The sequence below is a fragment of the Eleginops maclovinus genome, chromosome 5 (assembly GCF_036324505.1).
Source record: "Eleginops maclovinus isolate JMC-PN-2008 ecotype Puerto Natales chromosome 5, JC_Emac_rtc_rv5, whole genome shotgun sequence".
In the NCBI taxonomy this organism is placed as follows: domain Eukaryota; kingdom Metazoa; phylum Chordata; class Actinopteri; order Perciformes; family Eleginopidae; genus Eleginops; species Eleginops maclovinus.
Window position 1 is genome coordinate 21,210,881 of NC_086353.1, and position 25,320 is coordinate 21,236,200.

Consider the following 25,320-nt stretch of genomic DNA (forward strand, 5'->3'; position numbering starts at 1 on the left):
GAAGGATTACTGGATTTTTCTTTTTAACAGATTCTCTTTGATATGTTAAAGCAATTTTAATTAAAAAAACTAGCTGATCGATAGTTGGGAGTGAACAACAGAGAGAAGATTGGGTTGTAGGTTGACCAAATCGTAGTGTGAAAATGGAAATAGGACTTAAAAAACTAATGACCTAAAGAGGATTAAGTAAAAATAGCATCCAATATTTGTGAAGTAAGCAATAATGTGTGGATCATAATGAGAAATAACAGTTTGACCACAAATCCAAAGTTTTGTGCTCTCCAAAAATATTACAAAGAGAAAATCCCAAAAGTATTCCACTGTGTTTTCTGGTGGAAGTAAATGAATACTTCTTTCTGCGGATTGACTGCACATAGTTCCTTGATCGCAGCTTCTTAGCAAAGCATACTGTAGCATAGTATCCTCAGCAGCAGTCTTCTATTGGAAAAGAAAAGACCTCTGAATCAACCAATCAGAGCAGAGTATTCAGATAAGCTGTGTTATATCCGGTCAATGACTCTGACAATTACCCTGAAAATGCTGGATGTTTACTGTACCAACGCTAACATGAAATGTATGTATTTAATTTTAATAATGTGTGTGTTTTTAGGTCTTTAAAGAGAGAAAACCCCCACCTCAGTGAGGATGTGGTCCTCATCAGAGCCCTGAGGGACTCCAACCTGCCAAAGTTCCTCACTGATGATGCTGTGCTGTTTGGGTAAGCACAACGTCTTCATGGTGCACACACACCTAAAATAACAGAAGTACATCATAATAGATCACACTTAAGATGCGTGTTAATGAGACAAATCTGTGTTTTGTTTGTTTCTGTAGTAACACAACATGTTTTATTATATTGTGTGTGTGTACAGTATGCATTTATGTATTCCACCCCCCCTCCTTCCCAGTGGTATCCTATCTGACCTGTTCCCCGGTGTGAGTATTCCTGATCATGACTACGGAGTGCTACAGACCACCATCCTGGAGTCTCTGGTAAAGCGAAACCTTCAGCCGCTGGCTGGCATGACCAAGAAGGTACAAAGGGGGGGAAGTAATGTGTCTTCATTTATTTTATTTCCAAATGACATATTGATTTGGCTAATTTCCCTTACAATTTCTACTTTTAGAATTAGATTTAAAATGTACATGTAATAATCCAGTTAAGATTTAACATTGGTTTATAATAATAAGACTTGGATTTGAATGGAGATAGATTTGTCTCAATCCTTATTTTGTGAACAGATTAAAAAGTCTGTTGTGACCAGAACTCATCTGAAAGGAACTATAAATAGTACATGGTTAAGTAGCAACCAAAGTAATAATTAAACCGAAATGTATACAAAAAGTTTATGCTAGATTATAACGATTGTCACATTTACATAATAGAATAGGGAATCAAACAAACAAAACATGGTAGAGTGGTACAACTACATTTCCTTTCATGCCAGTGGAAAATATGTCCCAAAGCTCTGTGTGAAATGTGAGTCCATACACGTAGAATCGAGATCCACAAATGCATTTTTAAATGCCTGATAGCAAGATGAAATTCAAGGAAGATATTCACAAATGCTTTTCAAAAATAGTAAATATTCACAGTTGTTTTTTTTTATCATTTGTTGAATTTATTTGAAGTGCATATCTGTTTAACATATTTAAATGTTTTGGGGAGTTCACAGTTCTTTTATTTTGCATCTGTGGAAGGGGTTTTCTATTTACCATTAACAGATTTACGGTTTGGTTCGCCCAAAATATCAAACAACAAGAATTTTAAAGTATCATTCAGATGCTTCATGTGTGTTCCACTTTAATGTGTTGGCGGTTTGGATGCATTTATTCTGTTCTCTACACTCAGTCCATTCTCGAAATATGTCCTCCTTTCTACTTCTTCTCATTCCACCAGGTGATCCAGCTGTATGAGACCATGTTAGTGCGTCATGGCGTCATGCTGGTGGGGCCTACAGGTGGAGGTAAGACCACGGTGTACAGAATCCTGGCCGACACGCTGGAGACCCTCCAGGGCACGGAGCACAAGGCTAAAAACCCTTTCTATCAGCACGTCAAGACCTACATCCTCAACCCCAAATCTGTCACCATGGGAGAGCTCTACGGAGAGGTAGGACAGGAGAATCAAATACACGACAGCTTCCTGTTTCCAAACCACTCCACGACACACTGCTCAGAACAGGAGTAGCTTAGGGCCAAGTCTCATTCCACCAAGAGTCACCACAGGAAGTCATGACATCTTCATTTTTGCCTTACACTGTGCATTTTTTTTATATGCCTTATGTTGATAGAAATATTTTATTGTATTTAATTATATCTTAAAATTGCACATTTTTTTATTAAACTTCTTAACTTTATATACATCTTTTTTATTTTATTATTATTTTTATCTTTTATTGAACATTTGATTTTAGCTTGAGTTTATATTAATACACAGTATTTATTTAATCTTATGTATAACTATCTTTAAATCATTTTAAAAAATCTTTAATAGATTTTAAAAACATTTGTATGTTTGTATAATCATTTTACTATATTAAATTGTTCAACATTTTTGGTTTTAAATTCTCAGTTTAACTACCCATGTCCATGAAATATTCTTTTCTATTTTAATTCATGTTCGTGTTATTAGTGTCTTTATTTTTTATTTTAATAATTGTTAATTATTCTAAAATCGAGCATCTGCTACAAAATCCCAATGTCCCACGGTAAAAATGAAGTATATTCCTATTCTCCTCTGGTTTCTCTTCTTACACGTTCATTATTTCCTCCATTTCTCAGGTGAACACGTTAACCCTGGAGTGGCGTGACGGACTGATGGCGCTGAGTGTCCGCCATGCGGTAAACGACACCACCGACGACCACAAGTGGGTGATCTGTGATGGGCCGGTGGACGCCCTTTGGATCGAGAACATGAACACGGTGCTGGATGACAACAAGATGCTCTGTATGGCCAACAGCGAGCGAATCAAACTCACCCCGTCCATACACATGCTGTTCGAGGTAAGATCTGAGTTTCATGCACTCTGTTTTGGGCCCTAGAGGAGTTTGTGGTGTCATTACTACGGGGGACGCTCTAGCACCTCTTTTTGAACCTGCTGATTTTGTCCAGGTCTCTTTTTTGAAGCATATTTTTGTAAAAACAATGTTCTGCTAAATAGCTTGCACCAAGATACTAGGTTAACTAAATATTGATAATGTTTCAAGATGTTGATTTGTGCAATAAGACAGCAGACAATGACATTTAAGTAAATAAAAAGCACATTTCTATTTCTAAAAATACTGATTCATGAATCAAAAAAGCATCAATAAGTAAGTTTGACAAATCCAAATGTTCTGTCTCTCTCTGTAAATGTAATATGTGTGCAAATAACAATATTTGTGGATTATCAACAGACCTTTTTTATGGAATGTTGGGAATTTTTTGCAGACCTGCCACAGTCATCTACACCCATTCCCTTTCCTTCTATTACATGTTGAAGACCATTTAAAAATGAATATATATTATTTTTAAAATCTGAGCTCTTATGACCATTTTTCGACAGGCGAATTGACACCCTTGGCTCTGATGTCATTTTATTTAATTTCCGTGATTGAAATTCTTTTCTGAGCATGAACTGGAAACGAAGTGATGAAGCAGGAACCTGTGTCAGACACTGAAGGTTTAATTGAAGCTTGATTGAGGAGGATTGACAAAAACCAGGACACCTGTATGTCTCCTCGCTCCGCCACAATCAATTCTCAAACCGGACCATTCTCTTGTCCTGCACAAGTCCTGTAGTAAGCTTCTCTATCTCAGTTTTCGATGGAATTTTCGTCAAAACAACATCAGCGAAACATTGTATCAACGCTGTCTCTGACTTTCTTTCTCCTTGACCTCCCCTACCAAAGGCACTATGTCTTGTGTCTTATCGGCTATTGGCAGACTGCCATGCCTGTCTCTGTTCTGTGAATACATTTGAAAAGATATATATGAGGCTCAAGGTTTGAATATATTTAAGCATAGTTTATTCTAAAAGATAGTAATTGTCTCAAAATGACTGTGTTTTTCAGGTTCAGGACTTGGCTGTAGCATCTCCAGCCACCGTCAGTCGCTGTGGGATGGTGTATATCGACTCGAATGAACTCAAGTGGATGCCTTATGTCCAGACGTGGATCAGCGGTCTAGAAGCCAAGGTTGGACATTCCCAGATATTAAAAATTGAAAAAAAATATTTTCAAAGTGGCTAAAAGTCTGCTCATTGTATTTGAGTAGAGGTTCTAAACCTGGGCGTAAATTACACGAGTCTCCAGATGGTTGTCTTTCAGAAAGAAAAATGACATAAAAAATCAAATAACAGAGGTTACATATGAAATCATTTGCCACTTGCCCTTGATCTGGGGCTCAGCATGAAGCCCAAAAAGCCCTGACTGTAAATACAAAAAGGACACGCAGACCTTGGCCTATAGAGCATGAGTTATCCTTACGCCTCCAATCCACAAAGTCACGGCTAGTATCTGCTTAGTAATGACACTATTGTGATGTGAGAAATGAACTCAGGATTCAGCTTAAAGTGTTCGTACTGGGTAGTTCATTAAGCTGATAATAAGATACTCTATTTTACGGATGTCTGGAATGTGTAATTCCAATGAAAGAAGTTGCATGTAAGTTACAGGCAACTCCTTTCATTTCCGTGTCAACACTCACTAGATATGAATTTCCATGGAATTATACATTCCAAAACATTCCTCCTTGAACTGAACTCCGGTGCATTCGATAATCGACTTGTGCGGACTTTCCTTGCAGAGGAGCTGGTATGGGGGGCAGTTGGTGAGTGAGTCTTGTAAAACAGTTACTTTTAATAAACTTTGGGTTTGCAAATTACGTTGTTGCTGCTCCGTTTTATGTGTAGGGACCCTAGTCATGCTACTGCAGAGGTTTGGTGCTATTTCGAGCAATGTTAGTGGTTATAAAATGCCGTTTTGGAAGCGTTCTGGCCACTGACCCGATCGAATGCATTGTAAGCCATTTTGGCTATTAGCGTTGCTCCCGGTTTTTCCGGGCAAGCTGAATACTGGTTGATGAACGAACAAAACTCACTGGAGGGCTTACTTGATCAGTTTTCATGCAGAAAAAGACCCTGGGGTCAATTTTCGCCGGCCTATCCCTTTAATAAATGTTGTGGGTTAAAAGGTACACTATTTCCCTCTGAAATGTAGTGGAGTAGAATAAAGAAGCATACAATGAAAATACTTAAGAAATAATTCCAAAATACCTCACTTTAGATAAGGACTTTTTTTTCCCAAGTTGAAGTGCGTGGTGCTTTGTCAGGGATAACTTTGATTACACATTCAACACATCTAAGCAGTCGTTGTTGGAGTTGGAGTTTATTAGAGCTTTAATAATTTTGTATTGATTTGCACTTAGCCATTTTGACTGAGGGAGTCTGTCTCCCTGTGCTTCGGGGACTAGAAGTGCATTGACCGTACTTCTTGTTTTCTGTTTCTGTGCGCTATCACACACTCTTCTTCAAATAGATAGACTGTATACAATACCTGTTAAAGGAAAGGTTCATTTCAACATTTTTGGAAATGATCTTTTTTATATGATGCCTCTTGCCTTTACGCCATGCACACAACAACCCCATCCCTCCCTGCAGAGAGCAGAAGCTAGGTAGCAACGATGTGGGAAATTATACATTTGGGCCAAACTGTCACTAACCGTAAGTAATTGAATCAGAATAAGAAATGTGGTGTTGTGACAGTTGCTGCATTTTAGCATAAAATAAACTTAATGATAAGATGAAAAACATGTATATAAAAATAATAAGATAAAGTAAGAATGCGCAGTATAAAAAGTAAAGATGTTGATATTAACATAAGAAGTAAAGTAAAAATGTAAAGATACATGTTAAAAAAAGCACCCAAAAAATGTATATAAAAGTAACAAGTTAAAATGTGCACATTGTTATGATAACGATTCTGAACCCAAGAGCAGACAAGAGACGGTGTTGAATTGATGCAAGGGGGTTTATTGAGTGAGGTGGAGGAGAAGGTAGAGGACGCGGAAACCGGGGGGAGGGTGAGGCAGGCGAGCTGGAGTGCGTGATCCGGATAACTGCAGGCAGAGGGAAACAGAGTTAGGTTGTGGTCAAAGGCAACAAGAGACGAGAGTTCGGTAGCGAGGTAACAAGGTAACAAGGTAACAAGGTAACAAGGTAAAACTGGAGCCGGGTACGTATCATTACCACTGTAGAGCGAAGTACGATCTGGCACCGACAGCAGGGAATCCAAGGGTTTATGAAGGGGAGTTGATTGGAGATGACGACCAGGTGAGCATGATTGCAGATGACGGCCAGGTGTGAAGTGAGACCGACAGGGGGAGTGGCAAACCCAGGAGGAGGAAAAACACAGCAGACTGCTGTGACCACAACAGTACCCTCCCCTCAATGGACGCCTCCAGGCAGGCCTAGGCCTCTCTGGGTGGAGCCCGATGAAAATCCCGGATGAGGGAGGGGTCGAGGATGAGGCCCCCGCGAAACCCAGCTCCTTTCCTCTGGCCCCATAAACCCTCCCAATCCACGAGGGTACTGATACCCCCTGCCCCGACGACGAATGTCCAGCAACTGCCGGACGGTGTAATCTGGGTGGTTGTCAGTCAAACGGGGGGAGGTGGGGGGGGGAACGTCCGGGGGGGAGAGGGGACTGGTGGAGACTGGCTTTAAACGAGAGACATGGAAGGTGGGGTGGGACGTGCATGGCTGGAGGCAGCTTGAGTGTGACCGCTGAGGGATTGATGACGGAAATAATAGGGAAAGGGCCAACAAAACGAGGGGTTAACTTCTTGGAGCCAGTTCGTAAGGGGGAGACCCCAGGGAAACCCCCTGTTGACCCCCCTGGGGGCGGGACCCCGGTGGCGATCCAAGGGCCCCGGGTTCTGTCTGCGGACGCGCGAGCGGTTGCTGCGCCCCTCCACGCCTGCGAAAAACGGCGGAAGGGTGGGCCGAGGGAGGGAGTGTAACCCCAAGCAGGAAAAAAGGGGTGGTGGTACCCCGGGGGACATTCGAAGGGGACATCCGGGGGCGGGGACATGGAATTGGGGGCATACTCGACCCAAAGGGGAATGGTCACCCCAACCCAGGGGTTGCGCGCCCCACAAAAGCGCGGGGTTTTTCGAGGCCCTGTTTGGCTCTCTCGCCGCCCATTAGTCTGCGGTGTACCCTAGACAGGGCGGGCCCCCGGCCGCGAAGGCCCCCACCGGGGGAAACGAACTGGGGCCCACGGTCGGAACAGGTCAGCGGGAATCCCGGGGGAGGGACGACATGCCCCAAAAGGGCCGGGGCATCTCTGGGAGTGGGACTTGGGAACGCAATAAAGTGAACCGTTCGAAAATTGTCCACACGGTGAGATTCAGGGGGGCCCTTAGAGGGGGGAAGACCGTCACAAATCCGGCCAATGGGGGCCCGGGGCCCGCCCAGGAACGGGGAGGGGGCGTAAAGACCAGCAGGAGGTTGATGGGGGGTTTGGCCCGAGAAAACCCCGTGGGGCAAGCCGTCCCGGGGTGTCAGCGCCCCATCGCGGGCCACCAAAGTGCCTCTTCAGGGGGACAGGGGGGGCCCCGCCGGGGTGACAGGCAAAGCCAGTGTGGCCCACACAAATTTGAGGGGAAACCGAAGGGGGAAAAAAGAAAGGGTTAGGGGGGCCGTTCCCGGATCTGGTTCGGTGACGGGGCCCCCGGGGATGAGGGACTCACCCCCGGGTCAGAAACCCTTTGGGCGGGAAAGGGAAGAGGATAGTGTCAGGGGGGCCGGTGTGGGTTCAATTTTAAACGAGGAAAGGGGGCGTCATTTGCGTGGGGATCGGGGGGGTGGTGGGGGGAAAAATAAACCCCCCAAAAACGGGACCCCCGGCTGGCGGGAATTCAGCGCTTAGCTTCGGATTTCTTTTGTGGTGGTCCAAACCCCAAAGGGCTGTTTGCCCCCAGCCGTGCCCCATTCCTCCAATGCCATTTAAACCCGCACCCCCTTACCAACACTAGTTTTTCAAGGTACCGCCGGCGAGAAAAAGGCGCAGGGTAATCTTTCATCAAACTGAGCGGGGACGGACCCCCCCACCCCCGTGTGGTATGTGTGTTTTTGGGGGGGTTTGGGTTGAAGGGGGAGGGGAAATTTTAAACCCGGGGGTGGGGGTAGGGTGGGGGGGGGGGTCGGGGGGGTTTTAATGGTTGGTGAAATTGGCTCGGGGATTTTTGGGGTGGGTGGCTTGTACGTTTTTGGTTTTCCCCTCTGGGGGGTTTTAATGTTGTTCCCCTTTTTTTCTCCGCCCCTGGCTTTGTTTGTGTTTCCTCCCCGGTTTTGGGGGTTTTTGGGTTTTTTTTTGGGGGGGTTTGGGGGGGGGTTTGTTGGGGGGGGGGTTTAAAAGCATCTTCCCCTCTCCCTCCCTACGCACCAGGTGGTAGGCATTGGTAGACCCAAATTGGAAAGACGTAGCACCTGCACGCTCAAATGCAAGTAGGGGGAAGGGAACTTGTTTTTTCGAAAGTTATTGGTCCCCTGAAAACAATACATGGAAAGAGACTTTCTTCTTGGAACAAAAAAAATCCTGCACCCAAAAGGGGAAAAGGGGGGTTAGAGGCCCGCCGAAAAGAATCCTTAATAACTTCCCATGTCCCCTCCGGCGGGGCAATTTCCGTACTGGGGAAAGGGGGGGCCCGGGGGGGGGAATCAAGGCCGTCCTAGGGGGTGGGGGGGCAGGGGGGGGTGCAGCATTAAAACACCCTCCCAGGGGCGATAGATGGGGGCCCAAGGGGAGGTCGGGGGGTTTCCTGGGGCGGGGACACCCCCTTTGGGGAAAAGGGAGACGGGAACAGGGAGTACAAAAAAAATGTCCCCAACTCACCCCTTTCCCAAAAACCAGTCAAATTGGGGATTGTGCCGCTTGAGCCAGGGGTGGCCCAGAACCAGGGGAATAAGGGGAGACCGGATGACGTGAAACTGAAGCATCTCGTGGTGATTACCAGAAACAATTAACTCCAGGGGCTTAGTACAGTGAGTAACAAGGGCCAGGTGGCGGCCATCTAAGGCATTAGCGTTTAATGGAGAGGGTAATTGTTCCAACTGAATGCCAACCTGAGACGCGAAGCCGGCGTCGATGAAGTTCTCATCCGCTCCCGAATCCACAAGGGCCGATACCGGAAAGGGATGACCGAGGGACAGCAGAGTGGCATCCAGCGGTGAGCGTGCATAGTGAGGAACGGGGACGGAGGGGGCGTGGCTCAGCAGGGCCCCGAGTCTCACTGCCGAGCCCTGTCTTTTGGTCGTGACGGACAGGTGGAGATGAGATGCCCGGGCAGCGCACAGTACAGACACACTCCGGTCTTGATCCGATGAAGCCGCTCCGCTTGGGTAAGACGAGTGCGCCCCAGCTGCATGGGCTCCTCTTCAGTGACTGCATGTGTCACGGGGGCAGAGAGAGCAGCTCTCGGGAAGTGAGGAGAATAGGAAGCAGCGAGTGCCGGGGGTACGGAACTGCCTGTCCTCTCCCTACGCCGCTCGCGTAGACGATTATCCAGCCGGATGGAAAGGGAGATCAGTTCATCGAGAGTGTTAGACTCCTCCCTAGTAGCCAGCTCATCCTTAATTGACTCGCTGAGAGCGGAAAGAAAAAGCCCACATAGTGACCTGTCGTTCCAGCCCGACCTGGCTGCATGGGTCCGGAACTCGACGGAGAACTCAGCTACACTGCGGGAGCTCTGACGAAGGGAAATAAGCCGCTTGGCGGCGTCCCCTCCCTCTACTGGATGATCAAAAACCTTCCTCATTTCGGCTACAAAAAGCTCAAAATTATCGTTGACTGGGGAATCACTGTCCCATAATGCTGAAGCCCACTCTAATGCGTTACCCTTAAGTGACCCCATAATGTAGGCGATCTTAGCCTTTTCAGTGGGATAGGTGAGGGGGCTGCTGACTGAAAACTAGTGAACACTGGATCAAAAAGGCTCTGCACATACCCATGTCCCCAGCGTAGCGCTCAGGCGCAGGAATGAGAGGCTCACGAGCTCGTGGCAGGTGTGTCGGGAGAGTGGGGGCCGGCGGAGGTGAAGCTGACGGTGGAGGCGCTGTGGTAAGGGGGGCTAGTAAGTCCAATTGCGCACCCATCTGAGTGACTCGGGTAGCGAGATTCTTAACGGCTTCCATAGCTTCCCGGAGGGCTTGGCTGTGCTCAGCAACCTGAGTGCCTTGGGCGGCGAGAGCTCCGCGGATGCTGTCCATGTCCGCTGGGTCCATCTTGGCCAGATCGTTCTGTTATGATAACGATTCTGAACCCAAGAGCAGACAAGAGACGGTGTTGAATTGATGCAAGGGGGTTTATTGAGTGAGGTGGAGGAGCAGGTAGAGGACGCGGAAACCGGGGGGAGGGTGAGGCAGGCGAGCTGGAGTGCGTGATCCGGATAACTGCAGGCAGAGGGAAACAGAGTTAGGTTGTGGTCAAAGGCAACAAGAGACGAGAGTTCGGTAGCGAGGTAACAAGGTAACAAGGTAACAAGGTAACAAGGTAAACTGGAGCCGGGTACGTATCATTACCACTGTAGAGCGAAGTACGATCTGGCACCGACAGCAGGGAATCCAAGGGTTTATGAAGGGGAGTTGATTGGAGATGACGACCAGGTGAGCATGATTGCAGATGACGGCCAGGTGTGAAGTGAGACCGACAGGGGGAGTGGCAAACCCAGGAGGAGGAAAAACACAGCAGACTGCTGTGACCACAACACACATTGTACTAAAATACATAATATGTATGTGTATTATAATCTATACTAGAATACACATAGCGATGTATTAGTGTCATTAAGTATTAATGAGATATTAACGCTGAATCCAAAAAGTCAACGGAAACGGGGACACTAAAAAGTGTAGCACATACCTGGGGACCGGAGCACTTGTTGACGTCCAGAGTTTAAGCTATTGTAGCCCGCTAACCCCTTTTGGCCACCATAGTTTGGCTACTGATGGTGAAATTAAGGTAAGAATTTGCTATAATAAAATAAAATATTAATATTAATACAATTAAGATAATATTACAAATATTTATAAAAAGATAAAGTAAAAATATGCACATTTTACTACAATACAGCTCTGGAAAAAAATGGTAGACCACTGCAGAGTTGTCATTTTCTCTGGTTTTACTATTTTAAGAAAAATGTGGAGTGGTCTCTTCATTTTTTCCATCTCTGTACATACAACATGTAAATTACAAATATACAGCAGTAAATTCGTATTAGCCTAGGTCTTTTGAGTCAGAGTGCATGCCGCTGTAAAGGAGGAGTTAAACAATCTCCCCCCCCCCCCTTCTAATGTGTTAATTGCAAAGTTGTTTTTTGAATTAAAATTTGAGTGGTTTTAAAAGAGAATGTTTTAAAATGCTTTACATTTCCCTTGCCTTAGGCTGTAGGAACCACGAACATAACTAAGGCGAACTAACTAAGTCTAACCCTCCTCCTCCCTCTCTTTTCTCAATCTTATCTCTCCATGCCATCTCTGAAGCTCCCAGAGCCTGTGCGGACTTACCTGCTGGAGCTGTTTGAGCAGTATGTGGAGAAGGGTCTTCAGTTCGTGTTGAAGCGTTGCACCCAGGCCATTCGACAGGTGGACATCAGCAAAGTGGCCACTCTGTGCTGCCTGCTGGAGGCTCTGCTGCTGGGCAAAGGAGGGCCAGATCTTCAAATGGTACTTAAACACCAGATTTAACGGTCACTTTAGGAATACAATTCATGAATTATAACAACAACAAAAAAACATCCCATAGTGTACTAACCAAGCGTATTCCCTTTTCATGTTCGTTTCTGTGTTTGTCACTCAGGATTCCAAGAATCTCAACAGTGTATTATGTCAGACCTTCATATTTTGCTACCTGTGGGCAGTGGGTGGAAACCTGACCAACTCTCACTGGGATGCTTTCGACACATTCCTCAGAGATCAGTTTGAAGGCAACAACAACGCTAAGGTACATAGTACACACAAAGACAGGATGGAGGGTTTTATTGTTTTTTCATAACACACTGACATACAACTCTTTCTCACAAGTATGGATATGAGAAAAATATCTGATGATCCATTTTCTAACTTTGATCTTAATATTTCCCTTCCTTTTCTGACTTAAACCAGGTTAAAACAAAAAAGGTTTTGCCAGGATAATCTTTCATAGTTACTTTTAAATATTATTGATGAACCCATCTCCAACCAAAACAAAGACATGACAGTAATATTACACTGCTTGCAAAGACATAATATAATTGTACCATGTGCAAAAAACCTCTGAAAGAGCACATGCATGATATTAGTCACTTTAAGAATTGAGAAGTGTACTACAGCCTTCAACACTCTTAATATAGAGTAATAACTGTTTTCACAGATAAAAAAATAAATAAAAGCATTTAACTGTTTTTAAATCTACTTCTGTGATAAAGAGACACAGCAAAATATATCAAAACTATAAAATGGATCACCAGTTTTTATGTTCTTGGCCCCTCAGGACTTCCGTATACATAAACACAGCTTCTATTAAACAATTTACTCAGGATATAATTTTTTGTCCTGGATCGGTATAACAAAGTCACATCCATTTACTAACGCATTTGCTGGTATTGGCATGAAATATGTGAGAAAGCCTGAAGGGTTGGCTCATATTATATTACATCAAAGTACTTTCTGTATCGAGCGGGAGCTCAGGGAGTCGGACAAAGGATTATTCTTTATGATATCAGTCACTCTGAAATGAAGAACTAACTGAAGGCATAGTTGGGATTTTTTGAAGTGGAGTTGTGTGAGTTACTTATCCTACAATAGAGGGCGGTCAGCAAACCCCCGGAAAACAAACTGAAGTTACTGCATGGAAGCCAAGCAGAGGTGGGAGAAGTACTCAGATCTTGTGCTTGAGTAAGAGTAGAAATACCAATACTGTAGGAATACTCTGTTACAAGTAAAAGTCCTGTATTCGAAATGTTACCCAAGTAAAAGTAGAAAAGTATTAGCAACAAAATATACTTAAACCAAAAGGAAAAGTACTCATTATGCAGATTTCCAAATAATACCTCTGATATGTTTTATAATTATTGATCATTGAAGTGTTATCAAAGCTGGTAAAGGTGCAGCTACTTTTAATGACTTTGTATACTGCAAGTTAGGTTGTGAATTTACTCCAGGTGTAACCTAAATCTGATTTAAGGGTTGATTATATTTCACATCATCAAAATCTGTAGAGTAACTAAAAGTACTAAATAAATTGTAGTGGAGTAAAAGTACAAAGGAGCAGAAAATGCAAATACTCAAGTAGAGAACAAGTATCACAAAATGAATGTACACCTCCGAAGCTAAGTAATGTACCGATGGGTATGGGGGCCGCAGCAAGACATATTTTAACCACTCAAACCAAAGACCCACCCAAACCAAATCTATATGTTAAAGTCAATGTTTGATTGATAATGTTCTCACAGCTGCCCCTGGCTGTCAAACAGGTCTTTTTGACGGTGATTGAAGCCATTATGTTTGGTCTTTGTAAAGCCACCAGACTCCATGGACAAAAACGATAATTTTACCAAGCAGAACACAGAAGGGGCTGCTCTACCTTTGCCTCAACGGGCAGTTTGTTTGTGTTACTGTGTGGTGAATATGTATTCTGTTACAGTTAGTTATAGCTGCCTGTTAAACAAATGTAATCAGTAACATAATCTCAGTATCACAATTTGAAAGTAATGTAACCTCATTAACCTGCCGTTCATTTTGGATTAAGTCAATATCAAATAAGAAGAGCAAAGACATATCAAAAAGATGTGAAGGCTTTAACTTAACGAGGACATATGATGCTCATATTCAGTCTCACGTTTGTATGTTGTTATAATAGAACTGGGGACTTGCTATTATTCTCTTACCCTACATTAGTGGATTTTAATGCCTGGTGTATGGAATTAACCTAATACTGATGCTCTGGTTTGAAATGAAACATGAGGGTTAGTTGTTGTTCACTTGCTCCCCTAGGACCTTTTAAGAGGATGGAGTTGGCAGTTAATGATATAAGATATTTTCTTCCAAAAATTGCAATTCAAAGTCCTTAAGCATGGAGTAATAAATGAGCACAAATCATATTAAAGGGGCCCTATAATGTTCATTTTAGGTTCATGTTTGTATTTTGTGCCTCTACTGTGACATGTCTCCATGTTTTAATGTTCATAAAGCTCTTTATTTTTCTCATACTGCCTGTGCTGCGGCACCTCTTTTCACCCGCTGTCTGAAACCAGAGCCCATTCTGCCCTGATTGGTTAGCTGGCCGGCACTGTTGTGATTGGTCAAAGGGTTAACGACGTCCCGCCCCTTAGTCTTTCACGTACAATGTGTTAAAGCAATAGACAACAGAAGCGCAGGTTTTACATAGTGATGTCCCTATGTTCCAGAAGTTAAAAAAAAGGAATCCAATGGAGATGTTTCAGGCAGGGCTGTACGGGAAAGAAACCCTCTCGAGGGAACTTCAGGATTTTAGCCTTTGCAGACAATTTTAATGCACAAAAACCTATATACAAAACTACAGGATAAGGGGGGAAAAAAAGCACAATATAACCTTTAAATAAAAAAACAAGAAGCAAATTCAGTCCCTTAGCCTCCTATTGTGAGAATTGGACTAGAAAAAAGCATCATCAACATATGTTTTAAAAAATGTAAGGAAATAAATGTTTGTTTGACTTTTTTTGTATCCTTATAACGTAATCTTGATTCATTTAAGTCGTTACTCCCCAAGTCTCGTAAATGTATTGTTTTTAAAATGTAAGTTTTTGTAAAAATATGGGGTAGTGCTGACCTCCATCTAATATACATAATACACTGACAATTGATTAGTGCCTCACTTCAGAAAACCCTTGATTCACTCCAAGAAAAATCACATTCATACATTTTAGAAATACCTTCAGTAACACCATATTGGAAAGGTAAATCATACAAAATGAGTAGCTCTATGCCAAGGGTTTTAAAAGCCATTGCATATAGTAATCCTTCCTTGCCAATTATAAATCGGTCATTATAGAACAGTGGTGAGGAATAGATGAAGGAAAGTGGGGGCTGACATTATGACTCATTCAGCCTGACAGGAAATGGAAAGTTAAGTGTTTGAGAGGTTTTGTCTTGGTCGCCAGTAGTGGCAGATGATTGAGGGAATGCCTTACTGACATTGGCAGGAGCTAGCAAGGGATGAACATGACTCGCATACCTGAAGGTGGACTGAGCATGTGAGGGAAAGGTTCATAAAGGCTCCTCTCGAACACCCCACATGCATCCACATCTGTTCAGGAGCTGATGTTATACCTCTAATGTTAATAGTATTCAGACCAGAGGTGTGTGTGTGTGTGTGTGTGTGTGTGTGTGTGTGTGTGTGTGTGTGTGTGTGTGTGTGTGTGTGTGTGTGTGTGTGTGTGTGTGTGTGTGTGTGTGTGTGTGTGTGTGTGTGTGTGTGTGTGTGTGTGTGTGTGTGTGTGTGTGTGTGTGTGTGTGTGTGTGTGTGTGTGTGTGTGTGTGTGTGTGTGTGTGTGTGTGTGTGTGTGTGTGCGCGCGTGTGTGCGCGCAACATCAGATGAGTAAGCTTCCAGCCGTGGAATACATCTGTAACAGCAGGACTTGAGGAAACAAATACAGCAGATACATACTAATTCAGCCACGTGATAAAATATATTTGTAATGCCCTATTTCATACGAGGTTTTATAGCAAATAAAATACAAACTAATGGATGCACATATAGCGGCCCTAATACTTGGATGTGTATTAGGGCCGCTATATGTAAAAAATGAGTCTGGGGAAAGGGGGGTAATATTATTACATGTAAATACCAAATTGAAAAAAAAATCTGCGATCTTTAAGTCGTAATTTGTCAGTTATGTCACCAAATTATATTAGAAAAGACTTAAGAAATTCTTACAAATGTACTACTCTAATAAAACTTCAGGCTCAGGGATCCCCACAAGCAAATAGTATTTAGGAGGTGCAACATTAAGTACACAGTGATATTATCCATCTCTTCCTGATGCTCTAATATGTGGTTCCTTTACAAAAAAAAGTAAATATGTATTAAATGTTTTACTAGCTAAATAATAACTATTCATCCTCGGACAATATTAGTATTTTTTTCCCATTATTTATTGATTTTCTTTTGGCAAATGTACCACTTTAATCTCAGAAAACATCCAAGTTTGGCCTTTTTCAAAAATATATTCAGTATTTTCTGAGCTCTTAAAATCATCAAGTCACAGAATGATATTGTAAAAGACTTAGAAGACTACAGACTCTGGGATCCCCTCAAGCAAATGGTAGTTAGAAGGTGCAACATTAAGTACACAGTGATATCTTTCATCTATTCCTGATGCTCTAATATGTGGTTCCTTAACAACAAAAGTAAATATTTATTAAATGTTTTACTAATTAATGACTATTCATCCTCAGACAATTTTAGGTTTTTTCCCATTTTTCTTCTTCCCATTATTTCTTGATTTTCTTCCGGATAATAAGCCACTTTAATCTCAGAGAACATCCAAGTATTGCCTTGGTCAAATATATCACAAAGTTCCCCTGTCCCCTAGCTTCATAAGAAATAACACACCTTTTTTTAGCACACTATTGCCCTTATTATATATATAAATATCATAATATTTGGCCCATTTATTAGATTATTTTCACCCATGTCAACTAATCATGCATTTTTTGGTCCCTTCCAGCTCCCTAAGAATGGCACCCTGTGGAGTGTGTACATGAACTTTAACCACAAGCGTCTGGATCCCTGGGAGGTGATCATCCCGGCGTTTAAATACAACAGCGAGCAGCCCTTCTTTGAGATGCTGGTCCCCACCACAGACACCGTGCGCTACGGCTACCTGATGGAGAAGCTGCTGTCCGTGCGGCGCTCTGTGCTCTTCACTGGCAGCACCGGAGTGGGGAAGGTCAGGATTAATGAATACAGTAGTAGCAACACAAGGGCCCCCTCACCAAATACAAAAAAACATTGAAGCGCATCACGGTCACATGACTCCCATTCAACACCGCTGAGCTAAAGGCTGCTAATGTTGTATCATTAAGTCACTTGTTGGCAATAGCTTCAGACATTCCAGAGAGGGGTATTTACAGATGAATTTCATGTTGTAGAACAAAAAGTCTATAAATGAACAAAAATAATGGTTATAAACTACCTACATGGTGGCATAACTTCACAAGTTCAGTGACTATTCACCAACTGCGTTTTTTAGGACATGCTTAAGATGTTCGTCAGTGGGGTATCAACCGATGAATTTGATGTTGTAGAAGAAAACGGGGAAATCCCAAAGGCTTGCGTCAAACACAGACCTCATCTTAGGAATCTAACCAAATACTCATTCAAACAAAACATAGACTTAGAGAAAGAGAAACAAGGAACAAGGAAACAAGGAAGTGCCGCCCCATAAAATGCTAACTCAATTTCGGTTTAAGCACTCATTAGTGCAACACACTATTGAAGTTCCCCCTTAAATAGTTTCAGTATCCTGGGGGATATAGACAGTTGACAGTGTCCATGTTTAAAATGGGTATGATATTGGTGTGACATCGGTGTAATATAGGGGTAATAACAGTGTAACATGGTTATAATATGGGTGCAATACGGGTGTAATAATATTGTGTAACACAGATGTAATAGGGGTGAATTATTTTGTATTAGGGTGTCATAACAATGTTGTTTGTGTGTATTATTGGTGGTTTATGGGTATAATAACAGTGTAACCTGGCAGTAACATGGGTATACTGAGGGTGTGATATGATTGTACTAATGCTGTCACATGAGTGTATGGAGTAATATGGGTGTAATACAGGAGTAATAACGGGGTGACAGGGGTAAGGTAGGGGTTTATTAATATGGGTGTAATAACAGATTAATACTGGAGTAATTTAGAAAATAGAAATCCAAATATTTCCCGAAACATTTATATGTGAATGCTCCTTTTCAGGGCTGACTGTAAAATATACGATCTACAGTGGTTAAAAGTCCTTATAACTATTTTTATGTGTCCTCCCCTAACAGTCAGTGGTTGCTCGGGGCCTTCTTAACAGTGTCCAGGAAAAGGAAGGATATCTCCCCGTCTACATCAACTTCTCGGCCCAGACCTCCTCCGCCAGCACTCAGGAGATCATTGAGTCCAAACTGGAGAAAAAGAGGAAAAACATCCTGGGTATTTGCTATTGTACAATGTGGAAAATCTAGGATAAACATGCTAAACCGCTATTACTGCCCCTGCAAAAGACATAGTTGTTTTCTTCTAGCAAACTGTCCATCAATCTATTTTGGCATATAGACCATGATGTCAGACTTTCCTTGCCATCTGTCAGTCTATAAATCTTCTTCTCCTCATCCTTCTCCCTCTCCCTCCCTTACAGGTGCTCCTGGTAACAAGAAACTGTTGGTCTTTGTGGATGACCTGAATATGCCCAAACTGGACAGCTATGGCTCTCAGCCCCCGATAGAGCTCCTGCGTCAGTTCCAGGACTTTTCTGGCTTTTACGACAGAAACAAGTTCTTCTGGAAGGAGATCCAGGTACAGTACGAATTCAACAAGTCAGACAGAACAGGTTGATGCCAATGATTCCCATAAAACAACAAACATGAGCATTGAAACGTCAAGTTTTAAACATGTTGGTAACATTTTGAATTGAAGGCAAACTACCTGGTTAGATGAAGGAAAAGATAATAGTTTAAGATAAGTATGTTACAAAAGCTATGTTAGTTGAATAAAAAGTCATTTTTGGTTTCACGGGATTCAGAAAGGGGTCTCCTGGGTAAAAGTCATTTTTTTGTTCAACCCATCCATCGAACCTGACCTCCTCCTTGGTTGCTCTTTATATTACGTCACCTGACCTTCTTCTTTTCCCCCATCATCCTGACTAAAGCCGCAGAGGCTTCCCCCTAACAATAGACCTAATTATAAGTGACTATATGCTTAAACAAATACCCATAATGCAATTTTGTTTTAGATCCTTTAGGCAGTTGTTATACATATAAACAAACAAGATGTGTTGCGACTTTTGCCCCTCAATATCGCCCTGGAATGATATTGTGATTTTTAGTTAGACACGTGCGCTCTCCGATTATGACCACGACATTCTTGCTTTTTGAACCATTTGTGAAACCAAAAACAGGGTGTGTTTGCAACACGGTTTGCTCATGCAGCCTCAATCACCCACACCTGTGCCAGTGAGGTCACCTTAATGCCCTTAACAGCAACAAAAACATACAAATGGGCACAACGATGAGCTTCGTGATTTGGCATTTCACAGCAAGGATTAAGCTTGTACCTACATCTGACTTCCCCTGCCGGGATTTCCGCACATACTAGAGCTATTACTTCTATAGATCTTTAAACAGAGCATATGTACAACATCATATACTGCACAGTAAGGGGTTTTGTAGTTAAAAAAAAAAAGATACAGCTCCGGAAAAAATTAAGCGACCACTCTACATGTTTCTTAAATCTCAGTCTCGACATGTATGGCAGCCAATCCAGTGGACCCTAGAATACAATAAATAAAATAAATGCATTTAATTCAAAGACATACCTATAATTAGTAAAAACAGAGAAACTGATAATGCTGAAGTGGTCTCTTAATTGTTTCCGAAGCTGTATATAATGCTGGAGAAGGGGTATAATAATACAGAACAAGTAAGCTGTAAGTTTACGACAAACAAAGATATATTTTTTAATATAGATGTACAAATTGAACCCACAGAATTTTACATCATTTCTTTTTTTATCTCCTCTGGTTATAATATGTTTTGTTTTAGGACACTTATATTCATCAAGCTGTTCTTCCTGTTTCTGGTCTTTATGCTTTGCGAGGCTAAAGAGCTGCACTCAGTGCATCACACAGAGATTAGAATAGCTTCAACACACACAGTCAGCATCACCGCCATTTGTTTTGGACTTTGAATGAAGTTAGTCCATTTATATCAGTAATCTATTCATCTTGTCTGCCTCTGAGTGTGTTTGTGTGTGGGTGTTTGCACCTGGACCCATATGTTTTATTATGCATTGATGTATCGTTTCCTGCATTTAACTTGTGCTCTAGAACCACACAAACACACACACACACCAGACTGGTTACACTTTAGACTGCCTGCCATGTCTTACAGTGTAAAGTACGTTAGGGTTAGTTAGTTGAATGATATTCACATTGCACATAAGCAATACATTCCTGCTCAGGAAACTCCACAACCCAGCCGCTTGCTTATGTAGAGAATTGTATTACTTTCACTGGCAAACACAAGTCTTTTTAGGAGCAATATTGAGTATCGCTTTGCCTGCAGCTTTCTGTGTGTTTTTAAATGTTTTATTCTATCTTTTGGGTTTCTATTTTAAACACACAACTAATAAAGAACCCCAGCTCACCCTTCCCAAACCCTTGCCAATAATATAAAGAAACTTAACATGACTCTTAATTAAAATCAAGCAAACTGTATTTATAAAGCCCAATATCTCAAATCACACATTTCTCTCAGGGGGCTTTACATACAGCATTTGACACCCTCAATCTTTAAAGCCTTGTAGCGTACAAGGAAAAACTCACAAAGAATCCCCACAATTAACAGAGAAATTAACGGGGAAACTCCTCTATTGCCCCCCCCCCCCCCCCCCACAGGAAGGGCAGATTTGGTTGTTTGTATAGTTAGAAAATAATAATATTACGACATGGCAATCCAAATGTGTGAACATAAATAAGAAAAGATGGATCCAGAAGAAGGTCAAAAATATGGTCACTGGGCAGTAAAACACATTGTTATGGAGTCCAAACGGTTGTACTACAACTTCAGTATTTGCCCGTGACATCATTGGGACGAAAGACAATGTTTCCCCATTGACTTACATTTTGGAAAAAGACATCTTTAAATCACTGTCATTAATTTTGAGGTAAATCAACTCCACAGTCCCTACACTCTGTAGCGCTTATTCAAATCGTTATGGTTGTGTGATGCGCTTAAAGCTGAATCGAGAGTTATTCTCCTCCCCATTAGGCAGACTGCTGTAATAGAGGGCATAGTACCACACTAGTCATTCCAAAAGTGTGGCAGTTTCACACATTAATAGCCATTCAATTAAAAACTGTTCATGTTAGGTCCTACACAATCTGAGTCCGTTTCACACATTTTCTAATAACGAAATATCTTTTTGCCCTTTCTATTTTTTAATTGTCCTTTATTCTCGTTCCTCCTTTTTCCCCCTCCTCTAGGAAATGACCATCGCTGCAGCGTGTGCTCCTCCGGGAGGGGGGCGCAATCCCGTGACCCCCCGATTCATCCGCCACTTCAGCATGCTGTGTCTGCCCACACCCTCTGAACACAGCCTCAAGCAGATCTTCAAAGTGAGTAGAGACACACACACACACACACACACACACACACACACACACACACACACACACACACACACACACACACACACACACACACACACACATCACTACACAAAGAATTCGACAGGCTTTGTTGGTGCATTCTAAGAAATAATGTCTTCCCGGGCGAGTTATTATAGTATAGTTATTTTATGTATTATAGATTAAACTTTAAACTATAATACATAAAATAACAATCAACAAATTAGTTAATTACACACAGTTGTCAGACAACGGATGCATCATCAACTCTCACAGAATCCCATCTTTGGTTAAAGATATGACCTTTATCTTGAATTCTCATAAGTATTTTTGACCTTCCATATATTTTATTTACAAGATCTGCTCATTTACAGATTATCAGGTAATCAACGTTGAACTGTTTCCTTGTAAATTGTTAAATAATTGCTATGATTTTAATTCTAGAAATAATTAAGAAAGAGCTTTTAACCCACACTTGGATCAATGATATGCTATACACTTACAGACGGTTAGTTTTCTTTAAATGTATCTCTGTTGTTACAGGATACTGTTTTAACCCTTGTGGCTCTACATTAAAAAAATAAAACATAATATTCAGTTATTTTCCAAGGTCACTGTTGTGTTGAAAGCAACTCCACTCCTGATCATAACTACAACATATTTTATGATTGGAATAATTGTAATCCTTATGTTTACACATAATGACACTGTTGTTTTTAACCGTTTAAATGTGTAAACCAGCTCCAATTTTGTATTAAATCTTTATCTCTACCTGTTTGGCTGCCATTCCAGTGTCTGTTGTATTCCAACACAGAGAAATGTTGTCAGTAGTTTATAGAACACAATAAAAAAAATAAAAAAGCATATAACTCAAAGACATACCTGTAAATAATAAAAGAAGAGAAAATGATGAAGCTGAAGTGGTCTCTTCATTATCTCCATGCTTGTTTGTCTTTTTCACAATCTAGAATATGTCTAGATGATTAAAAATAGTAAAAGCTGCAGTTCAGTAGGGCTCTAGATTAACAGCCTAATATAAAAGAATGCATCATTTATTGCTATAATCGCCATAAAATCAAATAATATGGTTTTATAATGAGATTTTGGTCTTTAAGTGTGTGATTTGGGGTGTGGATTTTGGCAGTTCATTATATACTTAGGTTATTACTTAACGGAGTTTGAGGTTAGAAAAATAACACCTTTGCCAAAATGAATGCCATATGCATTAATAGAGCAAACGTTGGATACATCAGATTAAACGTACTCATTAATGTCAGAAAGAGTCATTTTGTATCCTAACTGGTTCAGGAACATTATTATGTGGCCATCTCTCTGTGATATATGCATCTTGCTTGCGCTTTCACTCATTCTCACTCCTTTCCAAAATATGACTCACACTTAACTCCATCTGTTCTGATCTCTTCCGCCCCCCCACCTTCCTGCAGGCCATCCTGGGCGGTTTCCTCGGTGACTTTTCCCAGGCGGTGAAGGACTGCGCGGGTCAGATAGTGGATGCAGCCGTGGAGATTTACAACCGTCTGAGCGTAGATCTGCTGCCCACCCCAGCCAAATCCCACTACGTCTTCAACCTCAGGGACCTCTCCAAGTGCGTCCAAGGTGAGACATTTGATTGGAGCGGGCACGATGGTCCGAAACCTGGTGGTTTGTTCACACAGAACCATGTATGAAGCGTTTATGTCATTGAAAGCTCTTTGATAAGGGCCAGGCACCTTCAACAAATACTTAGCAGCTGATTGGATTTACAATCTGTCAATCAAACCTATTCTGATGTAACTGATGATATCGCAGCATCTATGCGAGCCTCTTTTGGAAGTTGTTATTTTTCACCTCTAACAAATCCCTAACGACCCCCCCTACTGCCTGTAGCTCCTCACTGTCATGAAGGATGCTGATTGGTCGGGATATTTTGGTTCAGACACCTAAGTCGTTGTACTCCCACAGCTTCAGGCATGACTGATTTATCTCTTCAAGCCACATTAACAACATTTCAAATCGTCGGCACCACCATCACTGTCTCTTTCCCCCTCCCCCTTTTCCTTTACCCAGCAGGCATTATTACGGCTCCAAGATGAGCTGAAGTGACTTCTACGACTGCTTTCTGTTCAACACTTGTTCAGCATAACCACAATGCATTACTCTAACACACAGCTCCTCTCAGCACTACAGACTGTTTGGTCTGGGGTAATAAACGTACACCCACACCCATTTACTCTTACCGCTGACACAACGATACGGTGTCTTCTTCTGTATCCCCCACTCTATACCAGCAGTTATCTTCATACGGCTCAGATTTCAGTGTTTGCATTTCGAAACATATCAAGGTTTGTTCTGCAACATAGTTTTTACAGCAGAAATGTAATTTAAGATTCAGTTCTGTGACAGTACATTATGTCTGTGTCTTCAAACAACCCTTTCATTGCATTGTTATTTTCTGTATGTCTGTTTTTTCCACTTTGTTGGAACAGGTAATCTAATTCAGCTTTGTTTTATGGTGCATTCAGGTGCTCCTCCGACGATGCCATTTCCCCACTTTCTGACTCGTTATGTTAAAAGAACATGACCGCTAGAAGAAATATGAGCTGTTTTTTAAAATGTTTTACAAGAGCCTTTAAAACAACACTTTGATGGCCACATACAGAACAAATATACGAAGGGCTGGGCCACTCACAAGAGGGGAGGAATATTGCCTCACAAGTTAAGTTATAAGTTAGCGAAATCAACCAAATGTAGGTAAATTTGGCTTAAAAATGTAAGATTTAATTTTATTATCTACCCATGGGGTTTTATTTAATTTGTTACTAAAAGTGTTGGCGACTCGTCCCTTAAAACAGAAGTTTTATATTGCTTATAATAAGGGGAAACAGGAAGTGTATATTTCAAGCTTACTATGCATTTAAGTTATTGGGCTTTTGTGTATCAGCTGAGATTTTATAGAAAATGTTTTCAACATTAATTTACTTATTAGAAAACAGGACTTATTTACACATGAATACTGTATATTTGTACATATAATAACAACAATATAAACCAAACACATATGTGTGGGCCATATTCCATTTGTCAGGGTTTGGGGAAACAGGACCCAAGTGCAGTAAAATGAACGGGAGGCAGGTATGGGTCCAAACAAAAGGCGAGCTTTATTTAAATTAAAGCTGTACGTTCAACCAAAAAATAACCACACCAACACTAACCAGGGGATACAGGGTCACTGGGAAAAAGGAGCAGACAGACGGACAGGCAGGAACAGGCAGGTAACATGTACAACATCAGGGAAGAAGTGACGACGACCGAACAAGAGACAAAAGTGGAACCAAGACTAAATACACAAGGCTAATCAACCACAGCTGGAGAGGGGATGAGAAACACAGGGGCAACAGGTGAACACAATGACACAATCAGGGGAAGGAGGGAAACTAAAGACAGGGAGGGAAACTTAACCTGACACAAGTGGGGAAAACCTTTCAAAATAAAACACACAACACAAAGACATGACAGATACGAAACAAGGATCATGACAACATTATACTTTTAGTATTATCTGCAGGCCAATTAAATATGGACTACGGGCCGCAGTTGGCCCCCTGGCCGTAGTTTGGACACCCCTGGTTTAGACAATCAAAAGCAAAGGAAACGGATCAGTTTTTTATTTCTTTAGTATAAAATATTTATTCACCTGACTTAAGGGTGAATGCTAACAAATGACACAACTATTTTGTTACTAGTGTAGGTTACCACAATCAATTATTACAACAGTGAACCTTATTACATATTAATAATTAGCAAATAATTGATATGCAAATTGTGAATAAATACAAAAAAGTTGCTTTCCATCAATCCAACATATACTTCCATCTGCATGTTTTGCTTATTAAACTCGACAAGCTGATGATTTTTCTT

General features: G+C 41.8%; 1 protein-coding gene across 1 annotated transcript in view; it reads left to right on the plus strand.

Moving 5' to 3' along the window:
• Positions 1 to 25,320, plus strand: part of dnah6 (dynein, axonemal, heavy chain 6) — a 98,451-nt gene that overhangs the window by 33,210 nt on the left and 39,921 nt on the right. Inside the window, 12 exon segments of the mRNA XM_063883443.1 lie at positions 611 to 718; positions 909 to 1,035; positions 1,901 to 2,113; positions 2,785 to 3,006; positions 4,057 to 4,179; positions 11,526 to 11,708; positions 11,842 to 11,985; positions 16,731 to 16,952; positions 18,062 to 18,209; positions 18,415 to 18,572; positions 21,259 to 21,390; positions 22,848 to 23,019. Of these exon segments, the coding sequence (XP_063739513.1) occupies positions 611 to 718; positions 909 to 1,035; positions 1,901 to 2,113; positions 2,785 to 3,006; positions 4,057 to 4,179; positions 11,526 to 11,708; positions 11,842 to 11,985; positions 16,731 to 16,952; positions 18,062 to 18,209; positions 18,415 to 18,572; positions 21,259 to 21,390; positions 22,848 to 23,019 (1,952 nt within the window).